The sequence below is a fragment of the Lucilia sericata genome, unplaced genomic scaffold, assembly GCF_015586225.1.
Source record: "Lucilia sericata isolate MDLA Ls3-8-SP2 unplaced genomic scaffold, ASM1558622v1 Contig000085F_arrow, whole genome shotgun sequence".
Taxonomy (NCBI): domain Eukaryota; kingdom Metazoa; phylum Arthropoda; class Insecta; order Diptera; family Calliphoridae; genus Lucilia; species Lucilia sericata.
In genome coordinates this window covers 190,049-211,568 of record NW_023994118.1, presented here as the reverse complement: position 1 = coordinate 211,568, position 21,520 = coordinate 190,049, and the positions used below count along the sequence as shown (strand labels likewise).

Sequence of the window (21,520 nt, the reverse complement as noted above, 5' to 3'; positions counted from 1 at the left end):
AAAAGGGTTGTTACGACCTTTTGCATTTCAGGTGACGATATTAATACACCAATATTTGACAATATTCTAATTGGCCAGCACAATTAAAGACAATTTGGAAATGCCCGTCTGTCAACCAAATGATGGATAAAATCATTTGATTTGCCTTTTTCAAATTTTGTTGGTTAAATGCCATAAGGTTAATGCCGGCGTTAAAATCAGTCAAATATCAAACAAATTTATCAATATTTGCAAAAGTTTATTAAAAATTACAAGGAAAATAAGTAAAAATAAATTAGAGTTGACTTTCTTTCTTTGTGTTTAAATATTAAGTAATATAAATTAATTAATATTATTATATGATTATTATATAATTAACTAGCTATACCCAGTGTGCTTTGCTACCCTAAAAGCAATATAAATAAAAAAATCTTCTTAATAATTTTGAAGATTCTAACTGTAATGTTTTCCAGAGATAAATTTTTTCCGAACGTTAATTAAGATTTTAATGTAATCGATGACAAATTAAAAAAAAATCTAATATTTTTCCGGATATACGAAATTTTGTATTCAATTCATATAGGCCAAGACCCCATTGAAAGTCCGCCCGTTATTCTCTAAATGTTCACATTAATGTCAAAGAAGATTCTAGCTCTAATAGTTTCTCAGATATACGAATTTTTCTATTTAATTCATATGGGAACTCACAGCCCCAGATGAAAATCCGCCCTTTTTTCTCCAAAAAGTTCATATGTATAATAAAGTTCCTCTTGCTATATTTGAAGAATCTTGTTCTATTAGTTTCCCAGATAAGCGAAATTTTGTATTTAATTCATATGTGAGGTGCCAAACCCCCCATTGAAAGTCCGCCCGTTATTCTCTGAATGTTCACATGAATGTCAAAGTTCTTCAATTAAAATTTGAAGATTCTAGCTCTAATAGTTTCTCAGATATAATAATTTTCCTATTTAATTTATATGGGGGCTCCAAGCCCCCCTTGACGAAAGTCCGCTCTTTTTTCTCCAAAATGTTCAGATGAATATTTAAGTTCTTAGTGCAAAATTTGAAGAATTTAGTTCTATTAGTTTCCCAGATTCTTAGTGCAAAATTTGAAGAATTTAGTTCTATTAGTTTCCCAGATAAACCAATTTTTGTATTTTATTAATATGGGAGGTGCTGCTTCCCTCATGAGTAGTCCGCCAATTTATTTCCCAAAATGTTTACATGGATATTAAAGTTACTCGTGCAAATTTTTAATATTCTAACTGTAATAGTTTCCAAGATAAACGAATTTTTGTATTTAATTTATATGGGAGGTGCCACGCCCCCTAATGCTAATCCGCCTACTTTTTGTCTTAAATAATTATATTGATACTAAAGTTGCTCCGACAAAATTTGAAGACTCTAACTATTATATTATCTCAGATATACTAATTTAATATTTTCTTAATATGGGCGTGGCACGTCGCCCACATGAAATTTCAACATACAGGAAGAAACTGTGAAAATTTCAGGAAAATCGGTCCAGCCGTTTAGCAGTCTATAAAGCACAAACAAACAAACAAACATACATACAAACACATTTTCATTTTTATATATATAGATTCATATGGGAGGTGCCTCGCCCCCTATTGCTAGTCCGCCTATTTTTTGTCCTAAATATTCATGTTGTTAATAAAGAAGCTCCGAAAAATTTGAGAACTCAAACTGTTATATTTTCTCAGATATACTAATTTAAGATTTTATTATATGGGAGGTGTCACGCCCACTATAGATAGGCCGCCCATTTTTTCCACATGTTCATATGGATGTCAAAGTTGTCCATACAAAATCTGAGGACTCTAGCTGTTGCAGTTTCTGAGATATCCAACTTTTAATTATTATTGTGGATGTAGGCGTGGCACCTCGCCCACTTAAAATTTCTAAATAAAAAGTAGCCTATAGTTCCTTCCAGACATACAGGAAGGCACTGTGAAAATTTCAAGAAAATCGGTCCAGCAGTTTAGCCGTCTATAGACTTCAAACAAAAAACAAATCCACAAACAAATAAACACACATTCATTTTTATATATATAAATAGATATACATAATTATAAAAAGTAAACATTTTTATTTTCTTTCGTGGTCTTTTCTTTTTTTCTTATAGCGTTTATGTTGAAAGTAACGTCAACTTTTATATTTTCTTTGACATATTTCAGAAAAAGTAAGAGATACTTTTTCATTTTCGATTTTTTTTTTTAATTAATTTTAAATTTAATTTAATTTAATTTTAAACTTCATCACATTTAGTATGATATTTTTTTAATAAATATTTACTAATTAAAGAAGTACATTAATTTATATTATTAATTTTAAAGTATTTCAATTAATCGTAATAATTAAAATTTTCTGATGTACATAATTTTTAAAATTTAACATCACTGTTTTTTCTTGTTTACATTTTTTTCGTATTTTATGTCAGCTGTTTATAGCTGTCACTTAACGTTGCGGACTGAATTTTATTTTCTACAGGTTCATCCGCAACGTAACGGCAAAACTAACAACTTACACAGGTTTTCGTAAAACCAAAAACTAATCAGAATATCTACCGGATAACCGATAACCTGAGTTGGTGTTACCGGAGTTGGTGATACACCAACTTTTTCTGCATTAAATAATATTGTAAATGAAACTGATCCCGAAGTAACAATTTTAACAAATTCGTATTTTACTTCCCGTAATAAAATTTGCGACATAATTAAATAACTTAAGAACAAAAAATCGCCTGGAATAGATTTTATAAACAACAAATGCCTAAAAATGTTCTAAATGAAGGCTTAACTTATTTTACCAATATGTTTAATGTCCGTTTAAAATTATGGTGCTATACTCAAAACAAATAAGAGCGCAAAATGTCCAACATCGTATAGACCAATCAGTTTACTGTCTTCAATTAGTAACATTTTCAAAAAAAAAAAAAATATATAAAAGAGAAACTATAATTCTGCACAACAATTCGGTTTCAGAAAAGAACATAACACAACTCAACCTCTGATTAAAATACGCAATCTAGTGAAAAATTACATCAATTTACAAACCACAATGTCTCTTGGGAAAATAATGTTAAGTATCTCGGCATAATCCTTGAAACCAAACATATTTCATATTTGCTCAAAAAAATTAACAATTTAGTAAATAAACACTGATTTCACTAAAACTTATGTTAGAAATCAATTTTAATTACACAAAAACAAAATTTTATAAAAAAATTTACAATACAATGACGTTTGTTACCAATTGTTTAGACAATATTGTCAAAACGATGCTATATCGCTAATAAATGCAGTCTGTACCTGCTAATTTTTTATTGTTTTAACAATTTGACGTTTAGCATAATGAAAATTTATCAAATCTAGACATGGGGTAACGTGATGACTAGAATGTAGTATACAATTATAAACAGAAAATCTGAAAAATGTCATATACAGTGGTAGCCATGAGGTTAGCACACTAGCTACTTGCTATTTTTAAACGCTAATATTTCCTCTATTTTTCATTTTTTTTATTATCTCTTTTGCATGCGTGTTACATATCCCCCTAAGATCATGTCCTAATATGCCCAACATTATTCCTTTATATATATTTTACGTTTTTCTATCCAGAATAGAATAACCACTGGACAGTATTTTAGCACAAATTAAAATGTTTATTCATATTAAAAAAAAAATAACAAAAACTTATTTCACTAAAAACTTAGTACTTAGTTGGATACCCTTTATTTTTGATCACAGCTGCTAGTCTCTTTGGCATACTTTCTACAAGAGCCATACAGCGATCCACTGAAATTCCACTCCAAGCTTTTTCTACCATCACATTACCCCCACCGTGTTTTATTGTTTTACTGGTGTACTTTGGATTATGTTGCATGTTCGGAGGACGCCATACATACCTCTTACTAGGGATGCCAAACGGGACTGGCTTTTACAAATCCCGGGATTCGGGATTTTGAAAATTGCAATCCCGGGATCCCGGGATTTTTCGATATTTCGGGATTTTACGGGATTTCGGGATTACATGAATTTAATTATTTTATATATGAAAATCTTTAAATCATCATATTTGTAAAATTTAACAGACAGAAGATATATTTAAATTAAAACAATCCAATTAATTCCAATTTTTAAATAAAAACTTTCAGAATTGCATAATTTCTGAAACTTTTTAAATACATACTTACTTCCTAAATGTGGCCTCCGGTAGGTTAGTGGTTAGTGTTCTAGTCTGGTAGACCGGAGGTGGTGGGTTCGATTCCCACCTGAGGCACTGGTTAAGGAGCGCACAACAGGCCCGATAGAGGCCTAGGTGTATTTCTTCGGATTTGATGTATATACATCCTCCTTTCAAACTAACTAACTAACTAACTAACTACTTCCTAAATAAAAATAAATATCAAGTTCCGAAATTAGACATAAGCACTTTTTAAAACCTCATACTGTTCCATGTGAACTAATAATTATAACAGATACCAATTCAATTATTCGAACATCAATTTAGAACCTATTCTTTGAAAAATATTTGGAATTTTACTCAAAATACATATTAGTTTTGGAACATATTATTATATTCGTAGTATTAATTTAAAATTTTAGGTGCATTCAGAACAAGGTAATTTACCTTTACCGGTATCATTCAGATTTGTAGAAAGTTAGAAATGTAAAATCCTCTAGTATTGAAAAATAAAGTTTGTATTCGACTGTGCCGAAATTAAATACCCACCATCAAAATATTGTAATGTATTGATATTAATATCAGCATCAATGTGATTTTCAGAGGAGGTCCAATTAGGTTTTTTTGTGTCAATTTTGGTCCAAATTTGCAGCCCAAATAGAATGAGTCTTCTAACTCGTGTTTTCAGCTTACAGACACAGAATGTGTATACTTTTTGGGTCGGTCTACGACCAACATTGCAATGTGCTAACAAGTAAAAAGTTATAGTTGGGCGAAGCCTACCATATAATACCCTACACCAGTTATAAAAATAAAATGTGATTTATTGTTCATAATAAAGCATCTAAGTTGAATTGTACCTTGCCTCAGATATAATTTAGCTATTTTTTGTTGAATAAAATTGTGTACATTTAAGTCATATTTCGAAGGGGGCTTTGCATAGGGGCTAGGGTCAAATGAGGCCGCATTATCAAAAAATACATCAGGGTCATGAAGGCTAGTATAGAACTTGGTTTTGCAGCTTTTTGTCGAGTTACGAGTATATTGAACATAATTATGAACTTAAAAACCCTATTTGGGGGGTTCAGTTGTATGGGGGCTAGGTCAAATATTGGACCGATGTTATCCATTTTCAATAGGATCCGTCTCTAGTACAATAGAAGATCATGCAAAATTTCATTGAATTATCTTCAAAATTGCTGTAGTTTGATTACAAGGTTTACACGGACGGACGGACGGACATAGCTAAATCGACTCAGAAAATGATTCTGAGCCGATTGGTATACTTTAAGGTATAGGACCAATATTATTGTGTCTAACAAACATCAGCACAAACCCAATATACCCTCCCCACTAAAGTGGTGTAAGGTATAAAAACGAAGTGAATAAATAAATTTATATGTGCTATGTGTATGGACTCATACCACTTTAAAAAATAAAAGGTTCAAATATGTATAAAATTAGATCTGCGGAATTTTGTTTTGCATGAGTCAAAAATAAAATAAGATCGTAATTTTCAAATTAATGAAAATTATGGCTCAAAAAAAGAAAATAAAAACAGTTTTTTGAAACAAATCCTAATCCCGAAAAAATCCCGGGATTTATTTTCCAAATCCCGGGATTCGGGATTTGCCAATCCCGAAAAATCCCGGGATTTTCGGGATCGGGATTTCGGGATTGGCATCCCTACCTCTTACCATCCGATCCGAATCTACAAAATTTAGATTCATCACTCCAGAGGACATTTTTCCAAAAAATTAACGGTTTTTCCAAATGCTCACGAGCAAAGCACAACCGAGCTTGTATGTTCTTTTTTGAAACATGTGGCTTATGCTGAGAAATGCATCCACGTAAATTTTTTTCATTAAGTCTTCTTCTTATCGTTCTGCTGGACACATTGATACCATATTTTTCTGAAATTTCTCTCTGGATTATGGTGGAGCTCTTAAAAGAATCTTCGACAGAGGCTCTGTATATTAAAGAGTCCTCTTTACGTGAAGTTTTTCTGGGCCGAGGAGCCTGTGTAACATTTTTAAATGTTTTATAATTCTGAATATGTCTTAGGGCATTATAAACCATCTTCCTGGAGCATTCCAAAGTATTAGCAATCTGACTTATACTTGTTCCTCTCGAGTTCATTTGTTGAATAATCTTTCGTTTTTCCTCTGTACACCACTTTTTTTTAGCCATATCTAAATAATGTTTATTAATTCAGTTTGTCTTCCTCATTGATTAAATAATACCTAAACTTACCAAATAATATTTATACCCACAAAAAACTTTTAAAAAATTTAATTATACTTGCATGTGCTAAAATTGTGTGCAGCTTTTTTTACATATTACTGCACTAATATGAAAATTTAAAAGAGAATAGCGATAGAATGCAAAAAAAAAGTAACGGGACTTATTGATCACACCATAAAGAACACTAATTACCAAAAATTTTAGTTTATAATTGCAATGAAATGAAATAATTTGCTTTAGAAAACAGCAAGTATGATGTGTGCTAACCTCATGGCCACCACTGTATATAGACTCCAAATTGCTCATAATAAACTATTAAAATTAATTTATAATCTACCTTGGCATTACTCAACGCAACGTTTAAATAATCTCGCCAACCTGTGCCTCGTTTCTGTAACTCTCGCATTCTGTAATTTCTCGCATGAAACAGTGAAATTGAAGAAAAAACTATGTGAATTGAAACAAAATATCACTTCTCACATGCAAGTGTTTCTGTAATTTCTTTTTGTGAGAACTATCTATCATTTAAGTTTTTTGACGTAAGTTATTGGAAATTTGTGAGTAAAAGTGTTTCTGTAAGAAAATTGTGTGAGAAGTTTCTCACATGAACTGTCAAATAAACTCTCATTTTAAAACTGTGCGGAAAGTAAAATTTAAAGATAAAAAGGTTAATGTAAACATGAATTTAATGAAATACTGAAAACGTAATGTTGTTTTTATAATTAATTAAGATAAACATTAATATTGTTCACTAATTCTTAGAAAATTGGAGGAATTTCGGATATATAGAAGCAAAAGCTGAAAAAGTACGTGGGCATAAACTTAGAATATGCCAGGGGAGAATTTAGTGGGATAATTTTTTGAACACTTTTCATTTAACTTCATATATTTTTTGTTTATTTAATCTTCGTTTATAAATTTGTTTTGAAACTTTTGTTTTCTTCTTTTTATTTTTTTTGTTTTTGACAGCTGTTTTATTGGAAATTTCCAACAAAAACGTAATTCGTGTTGCCTTTTCTCCCTTTAAGTTACAGAAACACTTTTTACTCACAAATCGAGAAACGATGAAATTTTTTGTTTCACACTTCTCGATGTGAGAACTTCTCACTAAAAGCTACAGAAACGGGGTACAGGATCTCGTACATGATAAAATTGAAAGGCTTACTCATAATTTGCACAAAAGATGTACATTTTCCCAACAATAACTAGGGAAATGCGTTAACCAAAAACCCGGTTGTAAGATTTCTATTACCGGTTTATTGTTACGTTTACGAAAATATATATGTATAAATATGTATATTTAGCTTATTAACTTACCTATAAATACCTTTTTCTTCATTTAAACCTGATGTCTCTGCTCTATAACATCGACTTACAGCTGCACATTTTATAGGTAATTCACTTTCTTTTAAAATTCTATTAGAAAAAAAACCTGCTATGGCCATTTCCGCTGTTCCAGACAAACATTTACCAGATTCGATTTTATAAACCTGCAAAAGACAAAAAAGTCTTTGACTAATTAACAAATCTCTTATGTAAAGTAAAATATGATGTGTATTAAGTCGATAACAAGTCTGCATATTAATTAATTCTGTATTTTTAATATACACTGAAAATAATACATGCTTAACTTTGCGAAAAAACGGTTGGAATGGAGTGTAATTTTGTCAAATATATTCTACTAATTTTATTAAATTCTTCCTTGATCAATGGTTCATCTAAGTCTCTGTGGATGTTCTCATTTCTTATATACCATGGCGCTCTCGTCATGGTTCTATGACGCTCCCATTATGGTTATGTTTTGAGAAATATAAATAATTAGATATATAATATTTTTAAAAGAAAAATCAATTTTTTCATATTTTGAATTTCACAAAAGTCTACAAACGATGGATTTAAATGTTTAATAAAAAATCAATTACTTTCCGAAAGGGTCTCTTTTTGTGTATATATTCTTAATTTGTCTATTAGATATTAATTATGAAGTTTTTTGATAAATATTTCGATATGTTTTCCCAAAGGGATAAATGACCACGGTTTCATTCTGTGGACTTGTAGCTTCAAATACTCTTGTAAATGTTGAAAGTATAGACCTCTGCATATTCAAGTGAATGTTATAGGACTTATCTAGATTTTTTATAAAAATACTATTATATCAGCAGAAAATATGATCAGGGTATATGTCCGCTGTAAATGAAAATTTGCCCTATGGGTATAGTTTTTCGAAGATCTCAGTTACAGTGTTCTCCAAAACATAAATGTTTGTTGAGGGAAAGCCGTTCCCTGTACTTCTACTCACCTGTGTACTTGGTAGAGGTACTAAGTAAATACAAACTATAAAGTTTAAAACACAAACCATAAATAATGTTGTTATATCATTCTGAAAACTTATTCACCCCTATCCCCAATCAACATTTCACTTGTAATATGTTCCTCTTTCACTTTTTTCGTTCACTAACTTTTTTGTCTTAAAAAAAAATTCCCTGTTGATGGAATTTTGTAAACATTGAACAGCTGTTGCATACAAAATTAACTATTGTGAATGAATTGTTCACAAGTTCACTATAGCCATTTTCCTTTCGAGGGGAATGAAAATTTCAAGGGAACAAAAATTTCACTTCTATTGGCGATAGGGGTGGTTATATTTATTATTAAATGAGAATACTTAATTTTAGAAAGCAAAATAAGCCATTCCAAACCTTTTAGTAATGTTCGAAAATTATGATTTGGCCCACCAACACATATGGTCTAACAATGAATGTGTGAAAATGTGGCATGGAAAATGGTATTGATAAAAATATTATTTTTAGAGGAACAATATATGCTAAGGTAATAATAAATCAGTAGATCAATGCTAAAACACTCTCCCGAACATCCAGGGTCAAAACATTCAAAATTTACAAGTCTATTTGAGACGTGAGACGTATTCACGTCCAGGTGAATACCAAGGTATGTAACGTGATCAGACTGTGGAATGTTCACATTGTTTAATGTCACAAGAAGTGAAAACGTGAAATTGAATCATAACCAGGAGATATTCTTAGGTTAAGATTATATTTTATGAGTTCCTGAACATCTTCTAAATTAATATTGATTAGTTCAAAGTCTGTTTCTGGTTGAACAGGTAACACCCTAATACAAAGCTATTTGTGGGGGATTCAGTTGGAATACATTACTTAAATGTGTAGCGGATACTATGGCCTTATCTTTTGGACTTCGTGCCCAAGTGCCATCAGATTTTCTTAATGGACTTTGACCCTTTACCACTGGAATATTTTGGCTGCCTTCCAAAGGGAGACATTTATGTGCTTAGTATTGGTTAAACTTTTAATATTGTTTCGATTTCTGCGAACCTCTTTCCAATGAAGGGCTCTTTTAAGTTTTTTTACTTGATCTATTAAGTAGCCACTCTCTTCTATATCTCCTCTTTTCGAGAAATATATCAATTTCAGCGTTAGAAATATATGTTTTAGGTTTAGTAGGAATTTGGCACTTAGAGCGATCCTAGCCCAAAAATATTAGAGACGTGAAGTCACTAACACAATTATTCATATTTTCTTCAGATTCCGAAGATCAGAGTGGATATTTATTTATTATCACGGGAGAATGATCAGAAAATAATTCGTATGATATTTCTACTGTAACAGAATTTATATTTAAATTTCTTGAAATGGCAAAATCTATTAAATCAGGACTCTTTCTAGGATCAGAAGGCCAATAAGTTGGCTGACCAGGGATATAAAATACAAGTGGTTCCTTCGATCAACTAGAGTTCTGTAAAGCTGTCTGCCTTTGGAATTCATTAATCTAGAACCCCAGTATGAGTGCTCAACGTTGCAGTCGCCGCATGTCAGGAAACGATCTCCTAGGGTAATAAAAATTCTTCAAACTTTCCCTTAGTCACGGAAAATCTTGTTGGCAATATATTGAGTTTACGGTTAAACTACCAACTTCGCATTCTAATCGAATGGATGTTGTTTGCAAATAATCTATGGAAATTTTTCTAGGGTATAGTGTTTTATTCTATTCCCATACTTTACAAACGACATCTTAATCACATCTAAAAATGCGATTGCATACTTTTCGCTTTTATAAACCAAACATATCCTTACAGATAAAAACACAAATAACATATTCGAAGTACTTCAAATTTTGATGAAAAACCAATGAAATTTACATAAGCGTTTCATTGAATATCCAATAATATAAATTTTTTTTAGATACGTCTTATTTTGTGTCTAAAAACAACTAACATATTTGTATAGCCTTCCCACGAAGATAAGTTCGTCATTCCGTATGTAATTTCCACAATATAATTTTCCGAGCCTATAAATCATTATAGATAGCGTAGTCGATTAAGGTACGTCCGTCTGTATGTGTGTCTGTAGAAATCAATTTTCTGAAGAAGATATCTTCGGAGTCCAAGTCTTCAATAATTCCATAAATAACGGAGATATGAGCCAAAATCCGAGATAACCTCTGTAAACTTCATCAAAAAAAGACAATTTTACTCATGCTTTGATAAAGAAGCAACAACAACATTGCCCGCCCAGTGCTTCAAATTCAGGTGAAAAACCTATGAATTTTACATTAGCGTATCATTGGAGGGATGTTGTTCATTTTTGACAACTTTGAACTACATCTAATCTTATCTTTAGAAGCTGTAAAAATCCGATATTTGTATGTCAAAAATAAACCACATTCTTTCAATGAAACGCTTATGTAAATTTCATTGGTTTTTCATCAAAATTTGAAGTACTTCGAATATGTTGTTTGTGTTTTCATTTGTAAGGATATGTTTGGTTTATAAAAGCGAAAAGTATGCAATCGCATTTTTAGATGTTCGTTTGTAAAGTATGACTACAATTATTTTTGCTGGGTGCTTATTGGAAAAAAATTATGTTTGGATATGTGTTGGTTTTATTTATTTATTCATTAAAGTAATACAAAGCCTAAAAGCCATTTTTTTGTTTTGCATTGTTTGGCGTAAATTGTTTTTATTTTGTTATTGTCAAAGTAATTGTAGATTCGGGAAAAATTAAATATGTAAATTGAAATTTTTAAAATGAACATTTTTTAAAACACACTATAGTAAAGGGTATATAAGATTCGGTAAATGCGAATATAGACTTCTTACTTGTTCATATTAGTTTTCACCATTTTCCAAGTTTTATGGATGTCTTACAAACTATTTTATATAAGTACAGTACTATTATTCAATGTATTAGAAAACTATGTTTGTCTATTCTGGGTAAAACGCAACATGGTTTTTATTGATTAAGTTATTAATCTTTCTCTTAAAGATGCTTCATATGGGGAATGAGGTTAAATATGGTCAATAAAATCGTACCTAAATCTAATACCTGTAATGAAATCTTCCTTTAAGAAAAATTATAATTGAATTGAAGATGTCTATCACGTCGAGTTTCTGAAATATTAACATTTTTGCATTAAGCCTTTTTTCATCGGCCTCACTCCAAAATATTTATACCAAAATTTAATTCTTTGATATCATTATATTCATAACATTTAAGGTTATAAGCCTGCAAAAATTCTAGATCAACTGTGGTTCCATCTGGAAATTAGCGGCACTCAAAATTTAAAATTTTGAAAAAAAAATATATAAGGAAAAAAATCCTAAATTTGTATATAAAACGCTTTGATTGCACAAAAAATTATGTAAAAAGAATATGTGTATATTTTCTTTTAATAAATGATACAATACGTATCGTAGTTTACAAAAATAAATATCTAGGAAGGTGAAAGGTGGATCCGAGTAGAACAAGAATTTGTTTTTGAAATTTCCAAAACACCTCCAAAATCTTGAGATACAGGCAAAAAACCGGGTTTTCATACCTTTAAGCACTTATAAGTCAGTAACTTAGTTGAAAAGCCCAAATAAAAATCAGGTAATGATTTTTATTTTTTGAAATTAATTATAAAACTTATTATGCGATATTTAACTTTAAATACACATTAAAAATGATCGGATTTAACCAGAGATTAATAGAAAATTGGCAAAATTTCTTTACCACTGATATTATCGACATAATTTGCTGAAATTGTGCAGAAATTACATTCGAAAATTGGAAAATTAAAATTCTTTAGGTGATTTTTATTCTTTGTTTTGGAAAATAAAAATCATTGATTGATTTCTATTTTTTGTTTGAATAGATAAAAATTTATTATTAAAAAACATAAATAATTTTTTGTTGAAACAAATAGAATAAAAATCAAGAAAAAAAGTTTATTGAAGATATCGATTAAAAAAGGTCTGGGAAATATTTTGGTACATTTAAAACATTTCTAGGACGATTCATTCATACTGATTATTTTAAGCAAAAATTTCATGGATAATAATTATTTTCTGTCTCTGGACATTTCATTTTAATTAAAACTGAAAAAAGTGATGTTGTAAATTTTCATATTGAAAATGAAAAAAGGATTTCACATACTTCTTTTCCTTTAGTGCAGAAAAATACGTGTTTATAATATGTTTTAAGATGAAATATCTTTTGAAAAAATAAAAAATTAACTAATATTTTCATTCACTAGTAGATGAAATTCCAGTAATAACACACAAAAATAACGTATCAAAACTACATTATTTAGTACCTTTTGAATAACTGTGTTTATTTTTGTGCTTCTACTATTACATTCTCACTAGTTAGGTTTTTGACAGGGGACTAAGGTCTTTGACCTTTCGTCTATATGCTACTATATGGTACCAGCCTTAAATTGGATATTTTTTATTCGTTCGAAGTAAACTATTTTTTCCTCGATTAATAAAATAATTTATATTCGGATGACAACCCTAGTATGGAAATTATACATTGGTAACTTTTCTTGACATAAAGGCCGCATTTAATAAATATATTCTGCTTCTGCCAATCTCTATCTCAAATAGGGCTTGACAGGTCCGTTGTGGATTTTGTTGAGAGTCTTGTCTAAAATTGGGTCATTGTATCTTCTTTAGGTGACACACTAATCTCTAAAAGAGCGATAAGAGGTTCTCCATAAGGTTGCGCACACTCTCGTGATTTCATATAACGAGTGGCCAAAAATTGGAGTTATCATAGAATAATGAAATTTGGCATACGTGTTTTAATTTACGAAATATAGGAAAATTTAAAATTTATTCAATAAATCTTCAAGGATCCTTCGTGTCCTTCCAATATAACCTGAAATTAAAAATTGCTATAACTGGGAGAAAAAAACTTATATCTTAATAAAATTTTGTACAGATATTAGTTAACACATCCTCCAAATTTCAAAAAGTCTTTTTTCAAATAATATAAAAGAAGCAAAATAAAATTTTCTTATCGAATCACTTATACATAATGAGTAATTATAAACATTTAATTTTTTGTTTCCCACCTCCTATGTATATGTCCTTAGTGAGGATTCCTTATCAACCTTCAAGGATATATGTACGTATTTATATCACATAATAAAACATAATTTATATTAGCAAACATAAATTTTATATAATAAGTTAGTTTTCAGTTTCAAGTTCAGAGTTATTTGATGTGATTTGAACTGTTTTGTCCATTTTTGTTTCAAAGGAACATATGCAGAAGTTTTATTATTATTTATTTAGCTGATTCAATTAAATAATAGGAGGAAAACAATACTCGTGAACAAAATATAAACTTTTTAATCATATTGAATTGTTTCATATACCTTTAATACTCCTTGCTAATTAAATTATATAAAAGGAGAATTAAGACTGTCGCTTATGCTGACGACGTTGCTGTTGAGATATTGGGTAAATTTCTTGATACCACCAGCAAAAAAAGAACTTCCAAAGAAGCGAAAAATAAGTAGAATTTACTCCATGGATGTAATGAAAAAGACCTGAAGAAGTGATGATTTTAACAAAGACTTGTCATTGATCATTCTCAAGAAGTAATTTTTATGCTCGTTATTCGGAAGTAAAATTGTAGTATTCGGAAGTAAAATTGTAGTATACACATTTATTACAAATGCCCAAAAATAACATTTTTTATCACATAAAAATGTAAGAACAAAAAATGTATCTTCAACATTGAAAAAATATAATTATTTTCGCTTCTTCGGAAGTCTTTAAACATCACTTCCTCAGAAGGTAACAAAATTCACTTAGTGCTACTTTTGAAGTGGTGATAAACGTTATTCTTTTGGAAGTACTTCGTTTTATTTTTGCTGGGTTCTTACCTAAACCTAAACTGAAACAAAAAATTCTTCTTTTCAAGTAGTAAACAAAAGAAAAATAAAACGGTACTTTTGTTCTGTTTTTTTTTTTTATTTAAGAGCGTGTGCCAAATTATAGCAAAGTTCTATGGTGGATTGTAATTTTCCTATGGTGGGAACATTTTTACATTTTGCTGTGCCAAACGATATCTTTTTTGATTATATTAAATTTTTACAATTGTCACTAATTTCACAAGAAATTCTGCATTTATTTTAATAAATGAAACACTTTTATTGATTTTTTTATTATTAAAATAGATTTCTACAATCACAAATGTATTATAAACTAAAATTATAAAATATTTTATTTTTTTGTATTTTCAAATTTTTCTTTTCATTTGTGAAAAATTTATATAGCCCTATGAGCATAGAAAAAGACAAAGAATGTCAACTCAAATTTTGTTCATAAAAAACAACAACAACGAAAATCATACATATATGTGCTGTGTGAACTCACCATAAGTAAAAATTCACCACATACATTTGAAAGTTTGAACAATCATAATAAACAAAAATTATAAAATACATTTCGTTCAATAAATTCGGTTACATTAGTATTTTACAAAATTTTATAAGGATTTGTACATTTCTGGCTACAAAAGAATGGAAAGAAATGCCGATGGGGGGTAAGTTGATGAAATACAAGAGCATTTGGAAGATTTTGAGTGAATGTTTTCCTTAAAGGTCAATGTGTAATGGCTGGATATGAGAACCAATGTGGACACTGGATCTTACAACATTTTGAAGGTGTATCGATATTTCATATTTTCTATATATAATTTTAATCTATATATAACTGAATTTGTAAGAATTACTTATGTGTAATATAAATATTAAACATTTATATATTTACTAGCTAAACATGGGACGCGTTATCGGCCCTTATATTATCCTATTTTTTCTCCATTCACCAACTTTAGATGAACAGTCCTCATAACCCCTATAACATATTTAAAATTTGTACCATTTGGTACCGAGGTTTTTGAGTATTTCGTTTACGAAATGCTTTTTTGCATTCGCATTGGCTAAATCTTAGCGTATGATTTCTATTTCTTAGAAAATTTTAAGATTATTTAAATGTAAACACTTTTATTTAAAAATTTTCAAAGAATTTTTTATAACGAATAATTTATTGACGTTAAGTTGGTGAATTTATTTGCAGTGGTGTGTATTTAATAATGTATTCTTAGGGTTGTATTTTATCTACATTTTAGGGAAATACAAATTTAGTACCATTTAACAAATTTTAACAATTTAGAGAAAAAAGAATCGTAAAATAGCGAAGGACATTTAAAAAATTTCTTAAACATTTGAAATTAATGAAATATAATGTTAACTAGATTAAAAAAGACAAGTTAGAGTGCTATATTCGGCTGAGCCGAATCTTAAATACCCTCCACCAGCTACTTTTATATTAATACTTTTCTAATTGATCAAATATTTGTAGAAATAAGTTTTCTCATGTCTTAAACAGAAAAAATCCCAAGATTTAAACAGCTTAAATCTATTACAATTCCATGATTTATTGAACATTACAAACGCCATTTTCTTTATATTTTTATAGCGCTTAGCGATAATTAGTAAATTGCAAGTATGCATGTGTGTGAAAGATTTAAGGATTTTCAAAATACATATGTATATATATAATTTTGTTCTACACTAATTGATAATGCAACTAGTTAAATATGGTTAAAGCGCTTATAGGGGCAGGACTTAGTATTGGAGATATGACCAATTATAGACCGATCGTAAAAAATTCTTTAAGCAAAATTTCTGTTCATAAAAGCTATATTTCAGTTAAATATTGTATCTATATCGTAATTTAGTAATAAGTAATGTGTGTTTAAGTGATTTTCTGAAGGGAACCTTGTATGGGACCCTCCACCAGCTACTTTTATATTAATACTTTTCTAATTGATCAAATATTTGTAAAAATAAGTTTTCTCATGTCTTAAATAGAAAAAATCCCAAGATTTAAACAGCTTAAATCTATTACAATTCCATGATTTATTGAACATTACAAACGCCATTTTCTTTATATTTTTATAGCGCTTAGCGATAATTAGTAAATTGCAAGTATGCATGTGTGTGAAAGATTTAAGGATTTTCAAAATATGTACATATATATATAATTTTGTTCTACACTAATTGATAATGCAACTAGTTAAATATGGTTAAAGCGCTTATAGGGGCAGGACCTAGTATTGGAGATATGACCAATTATAGACTGATCGTAAAAAATTCTTTAAGCAAAATTTCTGTTCATAAAAGCTATATTTCAATCAAATATTGTATCTATATCGTAATTTAGTAATAAGTAATGTGTGTTTAAGTGACTTTCTGAAGGGAACCTTGTATGGGACCGACCGCACCCATGTATGTTATGAACCGATCGTGAAAAAATCTTGAAACAGAATTTTTGTATACAAAACTAATATTTGTGTCAAATTTTGTATCAATAGCTTTATTTGGTAATGAGTAATGTACGTTTAAGAGATTTTCGTAAAAGGTCTTTGTATGTTAGCTATGACTAATTATGTATATAAAGACAAAATTTCGAAATTTTGTATTGGTAATGAATATTGTGCATTTAAGTGATTTTCTAGAGGGAACTCGTATGAGAGCTATGACCAAATATGAACCGATCGTAAAACAATTTTATAGTTTAATTTATGTATATAAGAGCAATATTTTTGCTAAATGTATGGATATCAATATTTTGTAATGAGTTATGTGCGTTTAAGTGATTTTCGGGAGGGAACCTTGTATGGGAGCTATAACCAAAGTTGGACCGATCATGAAAAAATGTTCAAATAACATTTCTGTGTACAAAAATAGTATTTATGCCAAATTTTCTATGGGTATCACTATTTGTTAATGAGTATTGTGCCTTTAAGTGTTTTTCTGAAAGGGACCTTGTATGGGAGCTATGATCAATTATGGACCGATAGGAAAAAAATTTCACAGTAATATTTTCGTGCATATGAGCAACACTTGTACCAAATTTTATGTGGATATCTTAATTTTGTAATGAGTTATGTGCGTTTAAGTGATTTTCGGGAGGGGACCTTGTATGGGAGCTATGACTAATTATGGACCGATCGGAAAAAAATTTAATAGTAACATTTCTGTATGCGAGAGCAATACTTGTACCAAATTTTATATGGATATCTTAATTTAGTAATGAGTTATGTGCGTTTAAGTGATTTTCGGGAGGGGACCTTATATGAGAGCTATGACCAATTATGGACCGATCGAAAAAAAATTTCACAGTAATATTTCTGTGCATATGAGTAATACTTGTACCAAATTTTATATTGACATCTTCATTTTGTAATGAGTTATGTGCGTTTAAGTGATTTTCGGGTGGGGACCTTGTATGGGAGCTATGACCAATTATGAACCGATGGAAAAAAAATTTCACAGTAATATTTCTGCATGTGAGAGCAATACTTGTACCAAATTTTATACGGATATCTTAATTTAGTAATGAATTATTTGCGTTTAAGTTATTTTCGGGAGGGGACCTTGTATGGGAGTTATGTCCAATTATGGACCGATCCAGAAATTTTTTTCTCTGAATGAATGCTATTGACATAAGATTTTAATTTGTAAAATTTTGTAAAGATTTCGATATTGTGACGGAAGTTATTAACAAAAAAAATGCTTATTTTTTCGAGGTTGTTTCAAATTTTGATTCATAACTTTTCCCGGTGTTAACCGATTTTGCTCATTTTCAATACGAAACTGCCTAGGACAGACAGACAGACAGACGGACGGATGGACGGACAGACGGACATAGCTAAATCGACTCAAAATTTCATAAGGTCCAAGAATATACATATATACTTTGTCTCAGATGAATATTTCTTGGTGTTACACAGGGAATGACAAAGTTATACATATATACCCTCTATCACCACTGATGGTGTGGAGGGTATAATAAAAATATAACTTAAAAAAAAAAACATAATATTTCCAACACTACATTTTAGTACAACTAGGGGTACAAAATGTTATGTGGTGAATTTTCATTTTATACTAATACAACTAAACAGCAATTTACCAACACATACATAGAGTTAGGTTTTTTTGACATCTGAGTTAGGTTTTTTCCGAGAGAGTTGGCCTTCTACGGTAATATTCTATGCCTATGAGCTAGTAAAATTTTATTCACCTTATATCTATCAAAAATTTACATTTTCAAGTAAATTGTTACCGATTGGCACACACTTTAAGAAATAAAAACAAAGAACAACATGAAAAGCTGCCTTTTTCTCTCTGCTTAAATCATAATCTATGTTATAATTAAAGTGCATGATATGTTGGATTACGCATACATTGCACTCTAAGTACTTAGATTGCTCGCTTAGAACGTCATATAAATAGTTTGCGAATAGTCTTACCAAGGTTCCGGATCTCCCCGGTTACCCAGGGTTTCTCCTGGGCAGATCTCCGCTCTCGCAGAGGGCTGCTGTCCTCGAACGTCCGAAACTCTCCAATACTGAATTTCGTTTATAAGCTCTTCTGAACATATAGTTATATCAAATACTTCTTCTCTGATTCTATTGACGAAGGTAGCTTTATTACCTAAGTTCGATGTGATCAAGTCTTTAGTATTAAGGACATCCAGTAGGGCTTGCCCTCTGCGATTGGTGTTTATACTACCCCATGGTAGGAGTTAGCATCACAACCTATTACAATTTTCTTATTTTTAGTTTGTGCCTCTTCGATCAGTTTCATCAGCTCCGACGTTGGTGGTAGTGTCGGAGAATCGAAAGGCAGGTAAACAGATGTATGGTATATGTTGCCACGACCTTGCTTCAGCACCGTTGTATCCGATGTGGATAATCCTGTTGAGAGGAGAAAACATAACTTCTTGTGACATAAGATACATGTTCTCGATCGAGACCTTGTTGCGAATCGTCCAAGGTTCCTGGATTAAAGCTATATGTAGCAATATATATAATATATGCACAAATAAATTAAAATCCTCACAATTTTTAATCTATCAAACATAAATGCATAATTTTTTTAGTTTATGATTGTAAATTAATGCTCTAATTCACCACGTTAAATAATCTATAAAAAATGTGTACTTAGTTTTTTAAATATTTTTTGAAGAGGTTGAAAAAACTTTAAAAAAACGAATTTATCCACGAATATTTAAAATATTTGGGTTAAACTAATTTATATTTTGGGTCATTCGTTGTGGGTTATATCCACGCTTATATTTTTGAGTTTCAGGTAAAAACGTAATTTTGGGAATTTTTTTAAACTGTTAAGTTTAAACCGCTATAACTTTGGCGGCTTTTGCTTAAAATTATTCACTAGAATATAATTGTACTTCTAAGATGTCAGACAATGTGCAAACAAAATATCGTGTGCTATTAAAAAAATGTCATAATTTTTTTGAACCCCAAAATCCAAATTAAAAAGAGAATATGTATGTGCGAAAATACTACAACCCAGCAAAAGCACTTCTAATTTTGAAGAAAAACCAATGAGTTTTACATTAGCATGTCATTGGAGGGATGTTGTTGGATGTTGTTGTTTGACAACTTTGAACTTACTTTTAGAAGCATTAAAAATCCGATATTTCGATGCCAAAAATAAACCGCTTATGATACGTTAAATGTTTCGTGCGAACCTAAGCCCATTTGCTACAAGAGTGTTGTAAACATATTCCAGAATAATTCGCCGTTTCTGATCTATAATTAAATATTTAATAAAAGCTACACATAACCGATTTTGCTTCAAGCATTTTGGAGCAAAATATTTTAAAATTTTAATATTTTATTACACATACTGATTTTGTTTCGAATAATGATAATTTCTAAACCAATAAAGATATCTTCACAGGAATGGGTGGGTGGATGTATGACCAGTAAAGTCATTAAATGGTGAAATAAAAAAATTATCGAAAATTTTCACATGACTGTTTTTGTTGGAGCAACGACGATATGTAATCGCATTTTTAGATGTGATTAAGATACCGTTTGTAAAGTATGATTTCTATTATCTTTCCTGGGAACCTGTAACGCAAACGGCATAACATTTTTAAAATATTATAGAAAACAAGTAAGAGTGCTATATTCGGCTGTGCCGAATCTTATATACCCTTCACCATAGTGTATTTAAAAAATATAAATTTTATAAAATTTAAATTTATGTATCTATTTAATTTTCCCGGTTATATCATTATTATAGCAATAGCAAAACAAAATGAATAACAACAACGCTAAACGAAATAAACACTCAAAAAACATAATACACAAGGCAGTAAAACCAACAGACATCCAAACATACGAAACGAAACACAAAATAATACACAAAAAAACAAAAACGCAATGAAACCAACAGACATCAAACATACGAAACTGTACACCAACAAACAAAAACAATATACACAAGGCAATGAAACACACAGCCATCCAAACATACAAAACTGAATAGACCAAGAAACAAAAACAATATACACAAGGCAATGAAACACACAGCCATCCAAACATACGAAACTGAATATACCAAGAAACAAAAACAATATACACATGCCAATGAAACACACAGGCATCCAAACATGTGAAACGAAATACTCAATGAATAAGCAGTGTTGTTGTTGTTGCTTATTAATCAAAACATGAAAAAAATTGTCTATTTTTATTAAATTTTCAGAGGTTGTCTCGGATTTTTGCTTATATCTCCGTCATTTATGGACCGATTTTGCTGATTTTAAATAGCGATCTTCTCGAAAGCATGTCTAACAGAATTATTGAAGATTCGGATCTCGCCAATATCTGGGGTCCTCTAAAAACTGATTTCAACAGACAGACAGACGGACATGGCTTAATCGACTCCG

The 21,520-nt window shown here is 30.1% G+C and overlaps 1 protein-coding gene across 1 annotated transcript in view; it reads right to left on the bottom strand.

Moving 5' to 3' along the window:
- The window catches only part of LOC119599710 (serine--tRNA ligase, mitochondrial), a 73,310-nt gene that overhangs the window by 19,313 nt on the left and 32,477 nt on the right, over window positions 1-21,520 (bottom strand). Inside the window, exon 3 of the mRNA XM_037949606.1 lies at window positions 7,747-7,919. Coding sequence (XP_037805534.1) covers window positions 7,747-7,919 — 173 coding nt within the window. The remainder of the gene's footprint in view (window positions 1-7,746; window positions 7,920-21,520) is intronic.